Source organism: Cervus canadensis, chromosome 2 (assembly GCF_019320065.1).
Source record: "Cervus canadensis isolate Bull #8, Minnesota chromosome 2, ASM1932006v1, whole genome shotgun sequence".
Taxonomy (NCBI): domain Eukaryota; kingdom Metazoa; phylum Chordata; class Mammalia; order Artiodactyla; family Cervidae; genus Cervus; species Cervus canadensis.
The window spans coordinates 13,764,091-13,779,172 of record NC_057387.1 but is presented as its reverse complement, the minus strand read 5'-3'; the positions used below and the strand labels follow the sequence as shown (position 1 = coordinate 13,779,172).

Below are 15,082 nucleotides of genomic sequence, written 5' to 3'. Positions count from 1 at the left end.
TCATGCCCCTCCTTTCCCAGATGTGAGACTCTGGCGTTCTGGCCCCCCCAGCCACTTCCCCCCCTCTAGGAACTCCAAGATTCCAAACTGTTGCCCATCTCGGAGGACGGGGTTGTGGAGGGGAAAGGCCAAAGCCCCTTCGACCCCACCCATAAGCACACGGCTGTCATGGCAGGTGAGTATCAGGTTCCCTGGTCCATCCCAACAACTGCTTTCTCCGGTCACTCTGTGACACAGGGAATCTGACAATTTCCTGAAAGGCAAGAGGACAAAGGGAGGGGAAGCCGGGAGCCTCAGAGCATAAAATCAGAGGGAGAATCAGGTACCCCAGCCAGTTGAAGCTGCCACAAAGGAGGTGGGGCAAGATGGATGTGGAGCGATGCACAGAGGTAGGAGGGTCCTGGAAGGGTCTCAGACAGGGAAGAGGCCTGAGAGTCACCATTTGTTCAACAAGCAGGCTCTGTAGGAACACCCCCTCTGGTGTGCCAGGCATTGTGCTGGGAAACATAGGGATTGCAAAGAGGAAATCATGGTGCTGTGCCCTCCTGGACACAAACCATCACAGACTCCCCCCACCCCCTGGCTTCCTGAAGGCGGTGGCCTTTGACGGAGTGGGACCTTGAAAGACAGGTAGATGGGCAGGGAAAGTGTTCCAGGAAGAAAAGGGTAGGCCCTCATGTGTAGATACAAGACACAGCCATCCTGGGGAAACAATGAGTGATTCTAACTGGCAAGTGGTTCAGCTGGGTATGGGAGGGAGGAGCCAGAAAAGGCTGGAAAAGGGCCAAAACACTGGAGGCCACAAAGTTGGCCAGTCCCTGTGGGAGAAGGACCTCAGAACAGTGCTCAGGCTGGGCTGCGAGCTGGGCTTTGGGCCTCCACGGGAAGGTGCAGAACAAGTGAAGAAGGCCAGAGACTGACGTGAATGCTGGGCCCAGTCAGAGGCAGATCTGAGGAGGGCAGGGGCGCCCTCCAACTGACAAGGTCCCCCCTCCTCTCCTCACATTAGATGGGATGCTCTATTCCGGCACCATGAACAACTTCCTGGGCAGTGAGCCCATCCTGCTGCGCACTCTGGGACCCCAGCCTGTCCTCAAGACGGACAGTTTCCTCTGCTGGCTGCAATGTAAGGACCTCAGCCCCACCCAGCACAGGTCTGGCCCCCATCTCCAAGTCCCGGACACCTGGCACTCTGAACTGCTGTTAATTCACTCAGCTCTCATGGGTTGAGGCACACTATGTGCAAGGTCGTACTGTTAGGTACTGGTGGTACTGCAGGGAAGAAGATAGGGCTCCTGTCCCGGGAAGGTTGCATCTTTTTGAAAAAACTATTAAATTTTTTTAAAATTTTGGTTGTGCTGGGTCTTTGCAGTTGCGCAGGCTTTTCTCTGTTTGTGGCGAGCGAGGGGCTACTCTCTAGCTGCATGCAGTGCAGGGGCTTCTCATTGCGGTGGCTTCTCTTGTCGGGAAGCACAGGCTCTAGAGCAGGCAGGCTTCAGTAGTTGCAGCACATGGGCTCGCAGTGGTTGTGGATCTCTCTGGCTGTGGGGCACAGGTTCAATAGTTGAAGCCCACAGGCTTAGAGGCTGCACGTGGGATCTTCCCTGACAAGGGATCAAATGCTTGTCTCCTGCATTGGCAGGCAGATTCTCTACCACTGAGCCACCAGGGAAACCCGTGAAGCTTTCATCTTATGTAAATAATTAAAGTACCTCCCCCTACCCCATGGCCAGGCCTCGACCAGCTGTGGATCTGGAGCATAGTACCTCCTGATCTTCAGAGTCAAGGGTTTTCACAAAGGGGAAACCGGGGCACCTAGGTGCTCCGTCTCTTAGCCTATCTGCCCTTCCCCTGCAGCGGACGCCTCCTTCGTGGCAGCCATCCCTTCCACCCAGGTCGTCTACTTCTTCTTCGAGGAGACAGCCAGCGAGTTTGAGTTCTTCGAGAAGCTTCACATTTCCCGGGTGGCCAGAGTCTGCAAGGTCTACAGCCTGGTGGGAGGCGGGGCTGGCCGTGGAGAAGCCAATGGGGGAGATGGCAGAGGCGGGGCTGGGCGCTTAGGGTCCAATGGGGGTGAGGCGGGGGTAAGAGGGCGTGGTCACGCGTGGGCAGTCGGGGGACCCTCTGACTCAGACTGCGCCCCTAGAATGATGTGGGTGGCGAGAAGTTGCTGCAGAAGAAGTGGACCACCTTCCTAAAGGCCCAGCTGCTTTGCACCCAGCCGGAACAACTTCCCTTCAACGTCATCCGTCACGCTGTCCTGCTGGCAGACAATTCCTCCACCGATCCCCGTGTCTACGCAGTCTTTACCTCTCAGTGGTGAGCAGCTAGGCGAGAATGTGGGGGTTGGAAGTGGGATTTGGGGTCAGCCCCCGTCTCGCCCTGGCCCACCAGGGAGGGTAGGAACTGATGTGAGCGAAGCACAAACTCCACACTTCACATATGAAGACATTTGATCATCACCATCTCCCAGGTATTTGACTCACACCCTTAATGTAGGGCTTAATGTAGATAGAGAAAATAATGCTCAGAAAGGTTCTTATTAGTTTATGTTCTGCCTGGTTCCAAAAAGGATAGGAGGCAGCTTACAAAAGGCAAACATTAAAATAAAATAAACCTATGAGGAAATGAAAATAAAAGGAGAATAAGAGAACCCAGGGATCAAGTCAGCAGGTTACAGATGTTTATCACTTATACAGTTGGGGATGTTGGGACACATGTAGCTGTGAACTTCCTAGTGGTTGTAGCACAGAGCGAAACACCATCAACAACATAAGATAAAAATAAAGTCATTGCTTGGAGACTGAGACTTATTTGCTGTGGTCTGGTCATCTGCTGACAATGTGTCAGGTACCAAAGATATCTGTTGTAAGCAGGGTCTGGTATCTGTGGCTTACAGAACTGAGAATATGGTTTATGCCACAGTCAGGTTAAAAGGAAACAATAGAGATAGAGCTTTTGTCTCCACAGACCAGGGCGGAAGGAATAAAAATAGTCTTGTAGTTGGGTTTTGTTTGGTTATCTGAGGACCAAGAATACACCGAACCCCCAGGGAGGAGAGCTTCATCTGGAGCCTGTCCGGGAGCTGGCTACATTGCTTCTCCCATGGAGGTTCAGTCTGGGCAGGCCAGGCGGGAGACGCCCCAGGGCCTGAGCCCAAATTAATTCTCATTAAGGATAACCACACCTCAGATCCTAAAATGAGATAAAGTCTGGGACTCTCTTACCGCCTCAGCTGGGGACTGACCCAGCCCTTCATAGTCCTGCCCTTCTGGGGTTTTTCACCAAAAGTGGGCCAAGGTGGGAGGGGGAGCTTCCTGGTATAGCAGAGGAGGTTGCAGACAATGTCCTCTCTGGCTGTCTCCAGGCAGGTTGGTGGGACCAGGACCTCTGCTGTCTGTGCATTCTCACTCAAGGACATCGAGAAAGTCTTTGAGGGGAAGTATAAGGAATTGGACAAAGAGACTTCACGCTGGACTACTTATGAATATCCTGATATCAGTCCACGGCCAGGCAGTGTGAGTATTATCCATGCCACTGAGCAAAGCCCGCCTCCCCCAGACATATAATATGCGTGTCAAAGCACCTATCACAGCATGATAGTGCCCCATAAATGCTAGTGCTCCCCACACCCCCACGTCCTGTCTGCTCAGATACTCACCCATTCCAGCTGCCCACATTCCACATCCATGGTGTCCAACCCCGTCCTAAACACAGAATAGCACCCCTACAGCCCAGCTAAGTGTGCGCCATATATTTGGGTATATCACTGAAAAAAACAAGAGAGCACAAGCTGTGCCAAGGACTTTCTTGGGCCTCTTCATCTGCATTTCTTATTTAACTTCCGCTTTTGTATTGGAGTTGTATATGTACAACATTTAAGACTCATAGATTTACATGGTTGGTTACAAACAACAGCCCAGTTTCCTCTCCTCAGCACTTTTCCCTCTCTAGAGACAGTCACCTTCAACTCTTTTAGCTGATTCTTTTGATTTTATCTCCAAATCTCAAAATATGTTTATTGCTATTCCTTGATGCTTCCATTTCAGGCAGCATCTATTGAATTCCCATTGTGGATGGTGAAAATTTAACCGTGTCGCCCCATCGCCATCCACACTCAGTGATGAGCTGAAGCTGACTTGCAGCAACTAGCAAGAAGCCTTTGTGCATCTCTTTCCAAATCCGAGTTCAGTAACATTACATTGGTAGCTTGAAATTAACCATGGTGGGAATAATACATTATGGAAATCAGCAAACACTTTAAATCATCACCCCAGAGCAGCCTTACCAGCACACCGCTGTACCCACCTCTTATCTCCCAGCATTGGATTATAATCAGTTTGGTCAGGCCAGTATTTATATTATGATTCATTACTCACAACTGAGCCATGTAGAAGGCCATGATTATTTTTCCTTTTTGCATAGTTTAAAAAGTTTTCCCTGGGGTTAGTAATTATCTTAATTTTTTTTTTTTTTTTGGCTTTGTTTTCTAAGCTCTTATCTTTAATTCAACCCCAAACTCTACCTCAATTATCTGAATCTCTTTTGAAAACAGACCCGTTTGGTAGTCTAAGAATTTTGTTTTCCTGGAAATCCTTTCTATCTGCTGCAGTCTTGACTTCATCTTTGTCTCATGTACTTCCGGAGCACAGCTGACACCCTGGAAGCTCCCTTCCTCATCATTCTGGGCATCCCCTTTACCTCTTTCTTGTGATAATCTGGTGTTTCTTGCATCCCACAAATTCCTATTTTTTCTTTCTTTCACTGTCTTATTTTAGTGGAGGATGGGTGAGTGGGTGCTAAGCTGCTTCAGTTGTGTCCAACTCTGTGCAACTTTATGGACTATAGCCTGCCAGGCTCCTCTGTCCATGGGATTCTCCAGGCAAGAAAACTGAGTGGGTTGCCATGTCTTCCTCCAGGGAATCTTCCCAACCCAGGGATCAAATCCATGTCTGTTATGTCTCCTACACTGGCGGGTGGGTTCTTTACCACTAGAGCCACCAGGATGGCCTCTGTAAATTCCTGGAAAGGAATACACAGCAGGTAAATTTTTTTGAGACCCTGAGCTCGCTTCGGCAGCACATATACTAAATTTTTTTGAGACCCTGAATGTCTGAAAATGTCTTCATTCTACATTCACCTTTGATAGTTTGCCTAGTTGTATCTATTTTAATTCTAGGAAAAAATAATCTTCCTTTCAGACTTGGAAGGCATCCTCTATTATATTCTAGTTTACATTGCTACTGTTTGAGAAGTCTGAAGCTATTCTGATCCCCAAAGCTTTGAATATCATCTGTTTTTCTCTCTGAAATCTTGTAGTACCTTTTTTGTGTTGCTGGTTATTTTGAAATTTCATGATATTGTGCCTTGATGGGATTTTGTTCATTTATTGTCTGGGCGTTTACTTTGCCCCTTATACCTGGAAATTTAGTTCTTTCAGTTCTAAGAAGTTTTCTTGAACTGTTACCTTTTCACTTAACACATATTTTTTAAGGTCACCTGTCACTGTTGTAGGCAATGAAGATATAGTAGTGAAGAAAAGAAAAATCTCTTTCTTCATGGAGAGGATATTCTACTGTTAGAATGTTTTCTCACTTCTTTCTGAACCCCCGGGATTGGTTGGTCCTGTAACGTTTTAAATCCTTTTTAGGAATTTTCCCAAGTCTTTGGTTTTGTTCTACTTTCTAAGAGAGTATCTCAATTTTATCTTCTGATCTTTCTGTCAGATTTTTAATTTCTGCTAACATATTTAATTTCCTAGATTTTTTGAGTTTTGTAGATGTTCTGTAAATATGTTCTATTATAGAGAATTTTAAACATATAAAAAGTGGACAGAAAAAAAAAAAAAAAGTGGACAGAATAGTATAATGAACCTCTATACACCCATCAGCCAGCACAACTCCTTGCCAAGCAGACCACTTCATCTCTACCCCACTCACTTCCCCTCTTATTTTTTGAAGCAAATTCTGGGCATCATTTCATCTGTGTTAGTTTCCTGTGACTGCCATAACAGATCACCACAAACTTGGTGTAAAACCACAGAAATTTGTTTTTCCACAATTCTGGAGGCCAGGGGTTTGAAATCAAAGTTGCAGTCGAGGTTGGGTCCTCTTGGAGGCCCTGGGAGAGAATCTGCTCTAAGCCTCACCCCTGCCTTGGCTGCGGGCAGTCTTTGGTGACCTCTGGCTTGTAGGAGCCTCACTCCAGTTTCTGCCCCTGTTGTCACGTTGCCTTCTCTCTGTGTGACTCCTCCTCTTCTCTTCTGAGTACACGTGTCATTGGATTTAGAGCCCAGTGTGATCCAGAATGAGTCGTCTTGAGATTTTTAATTGTATCTACAAATACCCTTTCTCCAAATAAAGTCACACTCACAGGTTTTCAATGGGCATACCTTCAGGGTTACCCATTACCTCATCCATAATGATTTTCGTATGTATCACCAAAGATAAGGGCTTTGAAAAAAATAACGTATAGTTCCATTATTATACCAAAAAAATGATGCATGCGTGCATGTTTAGTTACTCAGATGTGTCTGACTTTTTGTGACCCCATGGACTGCCGCCCGCTAGGCTCCCCTGTCCGTGGGCTTTTCCAGGCAAGAATGCTGGAGTGGGTTTCCACTCCCTTCTCCAGGGATCGAACCCAGGTTTCCTGCCTTGCAGGTGAATTCTTTACCATCTGAGCCACCAGGAAAGCCCCCCACCCCACCCAAATTAATAATAGTTTCTTAATCTAATATGCAAAAGTATTCAAATTTCTAATAGTTTCATAGATATCATAAGGGTTTTTTTTTTTTTTTAATATAGTTTGTTTTTGAAATCAAAATCCAAACAAGATCTGTAAATTTGGATTGGTTGTTCTTTTCAGTCTCTTTTAGTCTTTATGTTCCCTTTCCAAATTCTTTCTCTCTCTTACAATTTATTTGTTATATAGAATTTCCCACAGTCTGGATCTTGATGATTTTGCATTGCTGTGGTGGAGTTTAAGTAGTTTCTATAAATTGGTTGGTGTTTGGATCTAGAAACTTCATCATAAAAAGTTGCTCTTAAAGTTTGACTTTGGGGCGCAAAATAAAAACTTGTATTAGTTTGGTCTTCTTTCAGGACATTTATAATCTCTGGCTGCATTCTTTGGGATAAGAACTTCTCTTCTGAAGCATTATGTATGTTCTTGTTTCATGGGTATGCTATTTTCATACTTTTTTCATATTTTCATTTTTTCATATTTTCATATTTTCATACTCTTAAGGTAGTAATGATACTTTGCTGTAAAGTTTTCTTTTCTCTGAATCATTTGTTTCCTCTTAAGGTTTATTCATTTTTTTCCATGTCTCTGTTTTTTATGTCTTTCATGTCTATGATTTCACTCACATATTTGGTCATCCTTTGCTATCTACTCAGAGTTAAGAGGGAGGGGGCCTTGAAGGTGTGGAAACTCTGCACCCTGGGTATGACTTGGCAACTTGAACTCCATGATAACTCCACTGAGAATGGTCTGGCTAGGCTGCTTTACTGGAGACCTTCAATATCAGTATCTTTAAGTCTTTCCTTTTGGGCCTTTAGTGAGTTTTCCTGGAGCAGATTCTTCTAGTCTTCTCTTGGAGTGAGGCGGTCCGGCTCCTGGGATCTGGGAGTCATGGGGAAGAAAGGCTGGGGGTGGGGGAAAAGTCTCAGCAGGTACTGTGTCTACCTGCATTTAATCCCCTGCCTTCATCATGGTATGTCACCCTTCTGCTGTCCTCCAACCAGAGTCCCTCTGCCTTATCCTCTCTAGAGAATAAACCTCCAGTCCTGGGCCAGGGTATGGAAGGGACAGTCAGTCAGCTGCATGGAGCTGGGAAGAAATCTGCCTGCTTCTTAATAGATTTTCAAATATAGCCTTTCTTTTGCCCCGTTTCCAGAGGGGACTGAGGCCACTAATTTATGAACTTCAGAAATTCTGCCTTATAAATCAGAATTTAAGCCTGAGCTGGCTTAGAAAGATTCTTTTTTCCTGCTAAGTCTTTTCCCTTTTGTTCATTTGCTTTCCAGCTTCCCAAATGTGGCTGCTTTTGCCTCCTCTCATGTTCTCATATGTCTTTTAAAAAAAAAATCCCTTTGGGAGGAAGTGAGAGTAGGTACATGTGCTCATTCTGGCATCTAAATGAGATACAGATGCTATTACGTCACTTTCCAGATAGGAAGTTGCAGCTCGTAGAGGTAGGGTAACTTGTCTGAGGACACAGCATGTAGGTGACACAGTTGTGGCTGGTGTTAAGACAGTGCTGTTGAAAAGGGAGGACAAGAATCGTGACCAAAGATCAAGACACAGGTGTCCCAGAGCCACAATATGCTGTTGTTGGCAGGGCCTTTCAAGAACAGCCGGTCCAACCCCCTCATTTTATGGGTAAGAAAAAGAAGGCCCAGAATGGAGAAGGGACTCTCCCCGAGTCGTGCATCCAACTCATGCCAACCCATGATGCAGAATATTCCCTGCTACACCACCCCTTTTTGTGGCAGACTGCATTCCGCTACTGACTCTGTGAACATTTATTGGGCCCCAACTGAGTACTAGGCCCTATGCTAAGCCTGGGCCTACAGACATGAGTTCAGGGTGGTTCTTGCCTGCAGGGGATCCTCACCCCTACTTTCTGCTGGTGGCCAGGCATCCTTGGTGACGGGGATGATGGATAGAAATAATGACAGCTAATGCTTATCAAGGACTTACTTCATGCCAAGTACTGTTCTAATTACTTTTCATGCAATTCGTTTGCATCCTCATAGCAATTCTGTGATGTGTTGGTAATAGGCCCATTTCACTGTTAAGGAACCTCAGACATGCTGAATTCAGACGCTGGGTTTTAAAGCCAGGCAGTTCCAGAGTCCAGCTTTAATCACAATCCTGAAATGAGGACTGCCAAGAGGGAGGGAGGCAAAGGAGATTAGCCAAGGGGGAGGGAGGGAGCGCAGAGGTGAGTTGAAGGGAAGGAGAAAGCTGACCTGATCTGCCTCCTTCCCCCTTCAGTGCTCCAAGGGCCCCTCCTCTGATAAAGCCTTGACCTTCATGAAGGACCATTTCCTGATGGATGAGCCAGTGGTGGGGACACCCCTGCTGGTGAAGGCTGGTGTAGAGTACACTTGGCTTGCGGTGGAGACAGCCCAGGGCATCGACGGGCAGAGCCATCTGGTCATGTACCTGGGCACCAGTGAGTAGAGGGCTCCAGGCCACCCCTCAAGGGACTGGAGCCAGGGTTGCAACTCAGGTTGAGGAGGGAGACCTTGAGTTCATTCACTCATGCATTCATTCAACAAATGTTTTCTTCTTTTTTTAATTGGATGGTAATTGCTTTATAATATTGTGTTAGTTTCTTCTGTACAACAGTGTGAATCAGCTATACATATACATATAACCCTCCCTCTTGGACTCCCCACCATCCCACCCCTCTAGGTTATCCTGAAGTAGCAAATGTTTATCTGAGCACCTACGCTGTGCCTGGCACCCAGCTAGGCTCTGAAAATATAGTAGGGGGACCAAAAAGCCCCATCCCTAACTTTTCTGAACTTTCAGTCTAGTGGGGTAGAGAAGCACAAAGGGTTTTGGTGACCTTAGCAAGAGCTGTTTATCTTATTTATTTACCTTATGGGGGAAACCATGCTAGAAAGGTGAAGAGCAAGGAAGGATAGAGGAGGAGTGTATAGACTTGGGGAGGGAGAAGATGGGCAGGAAGTAGAAGGAGCTCTTAGGTGAAGGCTCTTGTGTTTTCTATGAAATAGGAGAACACAAGGTCATGAGCGGTGGCGACCGAGGGATGGAAAAGGCAGATTTCAGAAGATGGAAAGGAGAGACGGTCTGTGGGGGGATGGGGAAGACTGCAAAACATGTGTTTTGAGGGCCTGGCTAAGGTGGATGACCTTGAGCTTTAGTAGAAGAAACCCATCAGGTTCATGCTTTCTTTTAGGACTTCAGCTGTGCCTATATTGAGTACACAGTTGCGAACGACACAGACAAAAAGCTAGCTCCTTTCGGAGTGCATGGAGACAGATGATAAACATACTGAAGGAGACGATTACTTGGTACATTATGAGATCAGAAAATAGAACAGTGTGGTGGGGTGGTCAGGAATGCTTGTTGGGGAGGTAGTAATTTTTTAAAGGGTGGTCGGGGTAGATCTCACTGAACTTTGAGTAGAGACACTTGACCGAAGTGAGGGAGGCTGGAGATGTGATTTTCTACAGAACTGATTAAAAGTCCACATATCCATGAAGAAAGGGGATAGTTCGGTTCCTCTAGGGCTGGAGTTTTATCAGGCAGTTTCCAAGGAAGGACTCAGAGGCAAGGGATTTCCAGCCGGTTAGGAGAGCTCCGTCTCCGTGGCAACGGAAGGAAATGGTCTGACAGATCTGTGTCCAGTGCATACTTCAGAAGGAACTTTCTTTCTTTCTTTTTTTGGCTTCAAGGCGTGTGGGATCTTAGGTCCCCAACCAGGGATCAATTCAGCACCCCTTGCATGGAAGCCCAAAGACCTAACCACTGGGCCACCAGAGAAGTCCCAGAAGGAACTTTCTGACAGCTGGGGAGGCCACCTGGAGTCAAAGAGGGAGCATGAGAGGTTAGGTGATTTCAGTTCTCTCTCTCTCCACAGGCACAGGCTCCCTCCACAAGGCTGTGGTGAGTGGGAACCGCAGTGCTTATCTGGTGGAGGAGATTCAGCTGTTCCCTGACCCTGAACCTGTTCGCAACCTGCAGCTAGCCCCTACCCAGGTGGGAAACGGCCTGACCCTCAGATGGGGTCTCAGGTGGGGTAGGCCTTGGGTGCCAGGTCCGTACCAGGTGTGGCAGGGTGACTCGACAGGCTTCATCTCTTTTCCAGGGAGCAGTGTTTGCAGGCTTCTCAGGAGGCATCTGGAAGGTTCCTCGAGCCAACTGTAGTGTCTACGAGAGCTGTATGGACTGTGTCCTTGCCCGGGACCCTCACTGTGCCTGGGACCCTGAGTCTCAAACCTGCCGCCTCCTGCCCACCCCCATCCTGTGAGTGCCGGTTCCCCAGTGTGTGCTTCTGATCTCTCTCTTTCCAGGTGCTGTGAGGTTGGTGCAAAAGTAATTGCGGTTTGGGGCTGTGAATTTTATATCATTTTAACTAGACTCAAACACATCTTTACCAATCAAAATAGGAACTGTTACAATCAATACATTTTTGCCAATAAGAAATAAGTTGGTTTATTCCCGTAGCATAAAAATCTGTGCTTCAAGATTCGACAAACTCTTGGAAACCATTTTCTTCTGGATGTGGAAACATTTTCCCTTCGAAAAGTTGCTTGAAGAAGTGGTAGTCAGTTGGCAAGAGGTCAGGTGGATATGGTGGATTTGGCAAAACTTTGTGGCCCAATTCGTTCAGCTTCTGAAGTGTTGGTTGTGTGGCATGTGTCTGAGTGTTGTTGTGGAGAACGGGGCCCTTTCTTTTGACCAATGTTGGCTGCAGGCGTTGCGGTTTTCAGCGCATCCCGTCGATTTGCTGAGCATGCTTCTCAGATGTCATGGTTTCGCCAGGATTCAGAAAGTTGTAGTGGATCAGACTTTTAGTGGTTGGACCAAAAAGAAGCTCAAAAGCACTTCCCAAAGCCGAATTTGCACCAAAAAAGGTCCTGACCAAACAGTGACCATGACCTCTTCTTGGTGCAGGTTTGGCTTCGGGAAGTGCTTTGGAGCTTCATCTTGGTCCGACCACCGAGCTGGTAGTCACTGATTATAGTATACCATCCACTTTTCTTTTCTCATCACACATCTCAATCTGATCGAGAAACGGTTTCTTGTTGTTGCGTAAAATAAGAGAAGACAACTCTTCAAAATGACGATTTTTTTGATTTGCGGTCAGCGCGTGAGGCATTCACTTACTGAACTTTTTCATCTTTCCAATTTGCTTCAAATGCTGAACGACCGTAGAATGGTCAACATGGAGCTCTTTGGCAACTTTTTGTGTAGTTGTAAGAGGATCATCTTCAACGATCTCTCCATTGGTCGTTGTCAACTTTCATGGCCGGCCACTGCACTCTCATCTTCAAGGCTCTTGCTCCTTTACAGAACTTCTTGAACCACCACCACACTGTACGTTCGTTAGCAATTCCTGAGCCAAATGCGTTGTTGATGTTGCGAGGTGTCTCTGCCATTTTATGACCCATTTTGAGCTCGAGTAAGAAAATTACTCAAATTTGCTTTTTGTCTAATATTATTTCCATAGTCCAAAATAAATATGCAATAAACATCAAGTAATAAGTCATTAGCAAAAAACATAAAGCAAAATATATACATTAAAATGATGTGTAACATAACCACCTTTATTAAGAATGTAGTCCAATACCAAATGGCAAATTTCAGCAATGCAAAAACCATAATTACGTTTTCATCAACCTAATACTAACACATCTCCTCCAAGACTGCCCCCAGCCTCTGGGGCCTTCTCCAGGGATGGAGTTGCACCAGGCATTGTTGAGCTGTTTCAGCCCACCCTGGGCGTCTCTTCCCCTGATCTCTATTCTACCATGTCTCCCCAATGCATCTTTCTCCCCATTGCACTTCCCTCTCTTGCTCCCTTCTCTTCCCACTCTTGCCTGTTTCAAGGGATAATTTTTGCTTTCCCTCCTCAGGAAGCACTGGAAGCAGGACATGAAGCAAGGGAACCCAGAGTGGGCATGTGCCGGTGGCCCCATGGGCAGGAGTCTAGGGCGCTGGAGTCGCCCCCAAATCAGTGAGTGTGGGGCCAGAGAAGGTGCAAAGGCTAGGGAGGACTTCCAGCGGTGGGGACACTCCTGCATCAATTTCTCCCCTCAGCATCTGCCTGGCTTGAGAACTGAATACCCAGAGTTGGGATGGATTTGAATGTCAGCTGTAGGGCGGAGGGATAGGAATCCTAAGCTGGGACTCAGGACTGGGGTTGAAATTGGTTCTGGTGTCAGAGCTGGAGTCAGATGGACTGGAGTCAGATGGACTGATGGAGTCAGTTAGTTTGGGGCCCAGACTGGAGACAGGAAAGGGATCAGAGTTGAGGTTAGGGCTTGAAATAGAAGTTGGAGACGGGAATGGGGCCCCAAATGTCGGGGCCTGCATTCTCCCCTTAACCCTTGGCCCCTTTCCTTCCCCTACAGTTAAAGAAGTCCTGGCTGTCCCCAACTCCTTCCTGGAGCTCCCCTGTCCCCAGAGCTCGGCTCTGGCCTCTTACCACTGGAGTCATGGGCTAGAAGCCATCCCAGAGGCCTCTTCCACAGTCTACAATGGCTCCCTCTTGCTGCTTCTGCGAGATGGGGCGGGGGGTCTCTATCAGTGCTGGGCCACCGAGAATGACTTCTCCCACCCTGTGGTCTCCTACTGGGTGCACAGCCAGGACCAGCCCCTGGCCCTGGATCCCAAACTAGCGGGCATTCCCCGGGAACGCATGGAGGCCCCGCTGACCAGGGTTGGCGGTGGGGCCGCCCTGGCTGCCCCGAAGTCCTACTGGCCCCACTTCCTCACCGTCACTGTGCTCCTCGCCCTGGTGCTTTCAGGAGCCCTCATCACCTTCCTTGTATCCCCGTTGGGGGCACTCCGAGCCCGGGGCAAAGTCCAAGGCTGTGGGACCCTGCCACCCCGGGAGAAAGCCCCACTGAGCAGCGAGCATTGCCTCCAAACCCCCAAGGAAAGCAGGACCTCTGCCAGTGATATGGACGCCGACAACAACCTCCAGGGCACAGAGGTGGCTTAAACTCCGGGTACAGGCTGGGGCTGTTGGATAGGGCAGGGCGCCCGGCCATTGGCTGGGGGAGCCGGGAGCTGCTCCTTCCTGACTAGGGTGGGAGTAGCACCAAAGACCACTTTTCCCCCACCGGAGGACCTTCTCTGCCATTCTGTGCCACTGAGAGCACTCAGCGAGGCTGGGCACAGCGGCCTGGCTCCTCTGTGGAACTTGCTTCTACCGAGCATGTGGCCTCTCTAAGGAGGGGCTGCCCCAGACCTGGTCTAGGCCGTGAAAGGAGGACCCAGAGAGGATCCTTCAGTTCTGGGCATCCTGGGACTGTCCAGAAACATACCGCTGCAGGACACCCTAAAACAACAAGCACTTGAGCACACCACACCTGGAGACTCCACTCTGAAAGCAGCGGCCACCTTGGACACCAACACTCCCCTCTCCCAGGGCTCTCCAGGACTCTGCAGGGAGCCGCTCCCTCCAGCTCCCCTTATCAGCTCTGCTGGGAGGTCTTTCCTGAAGTCTCACCTCCTTCCATCTTGCTTCAGTTGGGGCACATTTAATCCCTTCTGGCCTGGCTCGAGCGGGAGGGGTAATCTGAGCCTTGTTCACTCCTTTTCCCTGGCTGACCCCTGGACCTCTCTTCTCTCCCCCTCCTCTGTTTTGGAATTCAAAACCTGCTTGTCACAGACAGTTTATTTTTTATTAAAAAGACAAAGCTTGTGACTGGTGCTGTTTTTTGTCAGAGCAAAGCACTCCAGCCCGGGACCGTGGGAAGTAAGGGGAGCAGGAAGTCTGAGGACATTAGTAGGTTTGTGGGGTGATGGTTCTCTCCAGCTCCAAACCACCTCTTTCTCCCTGCCAGCTCCCTCCCGGCCCCCAAGCAGCCCCAGAGCCCTCCCTTCTGCTCCAGACACTGCTGGAGAGCACCTCCAGCTCTGGCTTTGGGGCCAACTCACGTCTGTGTCTGCTGGCCAGGCAACAGCTCATCCATCACGGATTCCGTGCCGTAGCCCCACAGCTGCTGTCCTCGGCTGTCCCACACTGCTCGAGACTCCTACTCAGGCCCCCTTCCCCACGGCAGCAGTTGGTTTCAACCCTTGGAGGACTGAATTTATAGAAAGACCGTGCAGCCACCCCCATCCTGGCCACATCCTTCCTAATATCTGACAAATGCTTTGTGCACACCCCCTTATCACCCTCCCACTCTCCATCCTGTCATGACGTTTGTCCCTTTTCCATCCAAGGCTAACAGGTGCGTTGCCCCTTCCACTGGCCAGGCCAAGACGCCCTCCACTGCCCTCCCCACTTTACTGCTTCCTCAGTGTGAGTCTCCCTTCTTCCACCCACAAGTGTGCTAGGTGTTCTCTGTACCAAAGGAAAAAAAAG

At 48.4% G+C, this 15,082-nt stretch overlaps 1 protein-coding gene across 3 annotated transcripts in view; it reads left to right on the top strand.

Moving 5' to 3' along the window:
* SEMA4A (semaphorin 4A) overlaps nucleotides 1-14,419 on the top strand; it is a 28,513-nt gene extending 14,094 nt beyond the window's left edge. For all 3 annotated transcript variants that reach the window (XM_043453865.1, XM_043453875.1, XM_043453856.1), the window contains exons 6-15: nucleotides 70-175; nucleotides 1,010-1,126; nucleotides 1,858-1,982; nucleotides 2,147-2,319; nucleotides 3,368-3,518; nucleotides 9,004-9,184; nucleotides 10,622-10,740; nucleotides 10,850-11,007; nucleotides 12,621-12,721; nucleotides 13,119-14,419. In XM_043453865.1, the coding sequence (XP_043309800.1) occupies nucleotides 70-175; nucleotides 1,010-1,126; nucleotides 1,858-1,982; nucleotides 2,147-2,319; nucleotides 3,368-3,518; nucleotides 9,004-9,184; nucleotides 10,622-10,740; nucleotides 10,850-11,007; nucleotides 12,621-12,721; nucleotides 13,119-13,711 (1,824 nt within the window). In that variant the 3' untranslated portion in view covers nucleotides 13,712-14,419. The remainder of the gene's footprint in view (nucleotides 1-69; nucleotides 176-1,009; nucleotides 1,127-1,857; nucleotides 1,983-2,146; nucleotides 2,320-3,367; nucleotides 3,519-9,003; nucleotides 9,185-10,621; nucleotides 10,741-10,849; nucleotides 11,008-12,620; nucleotides 12,722-13,118) is intronic.
* Nucleotides 14,420-15,082: the final 663 nt, after the last annotated feature.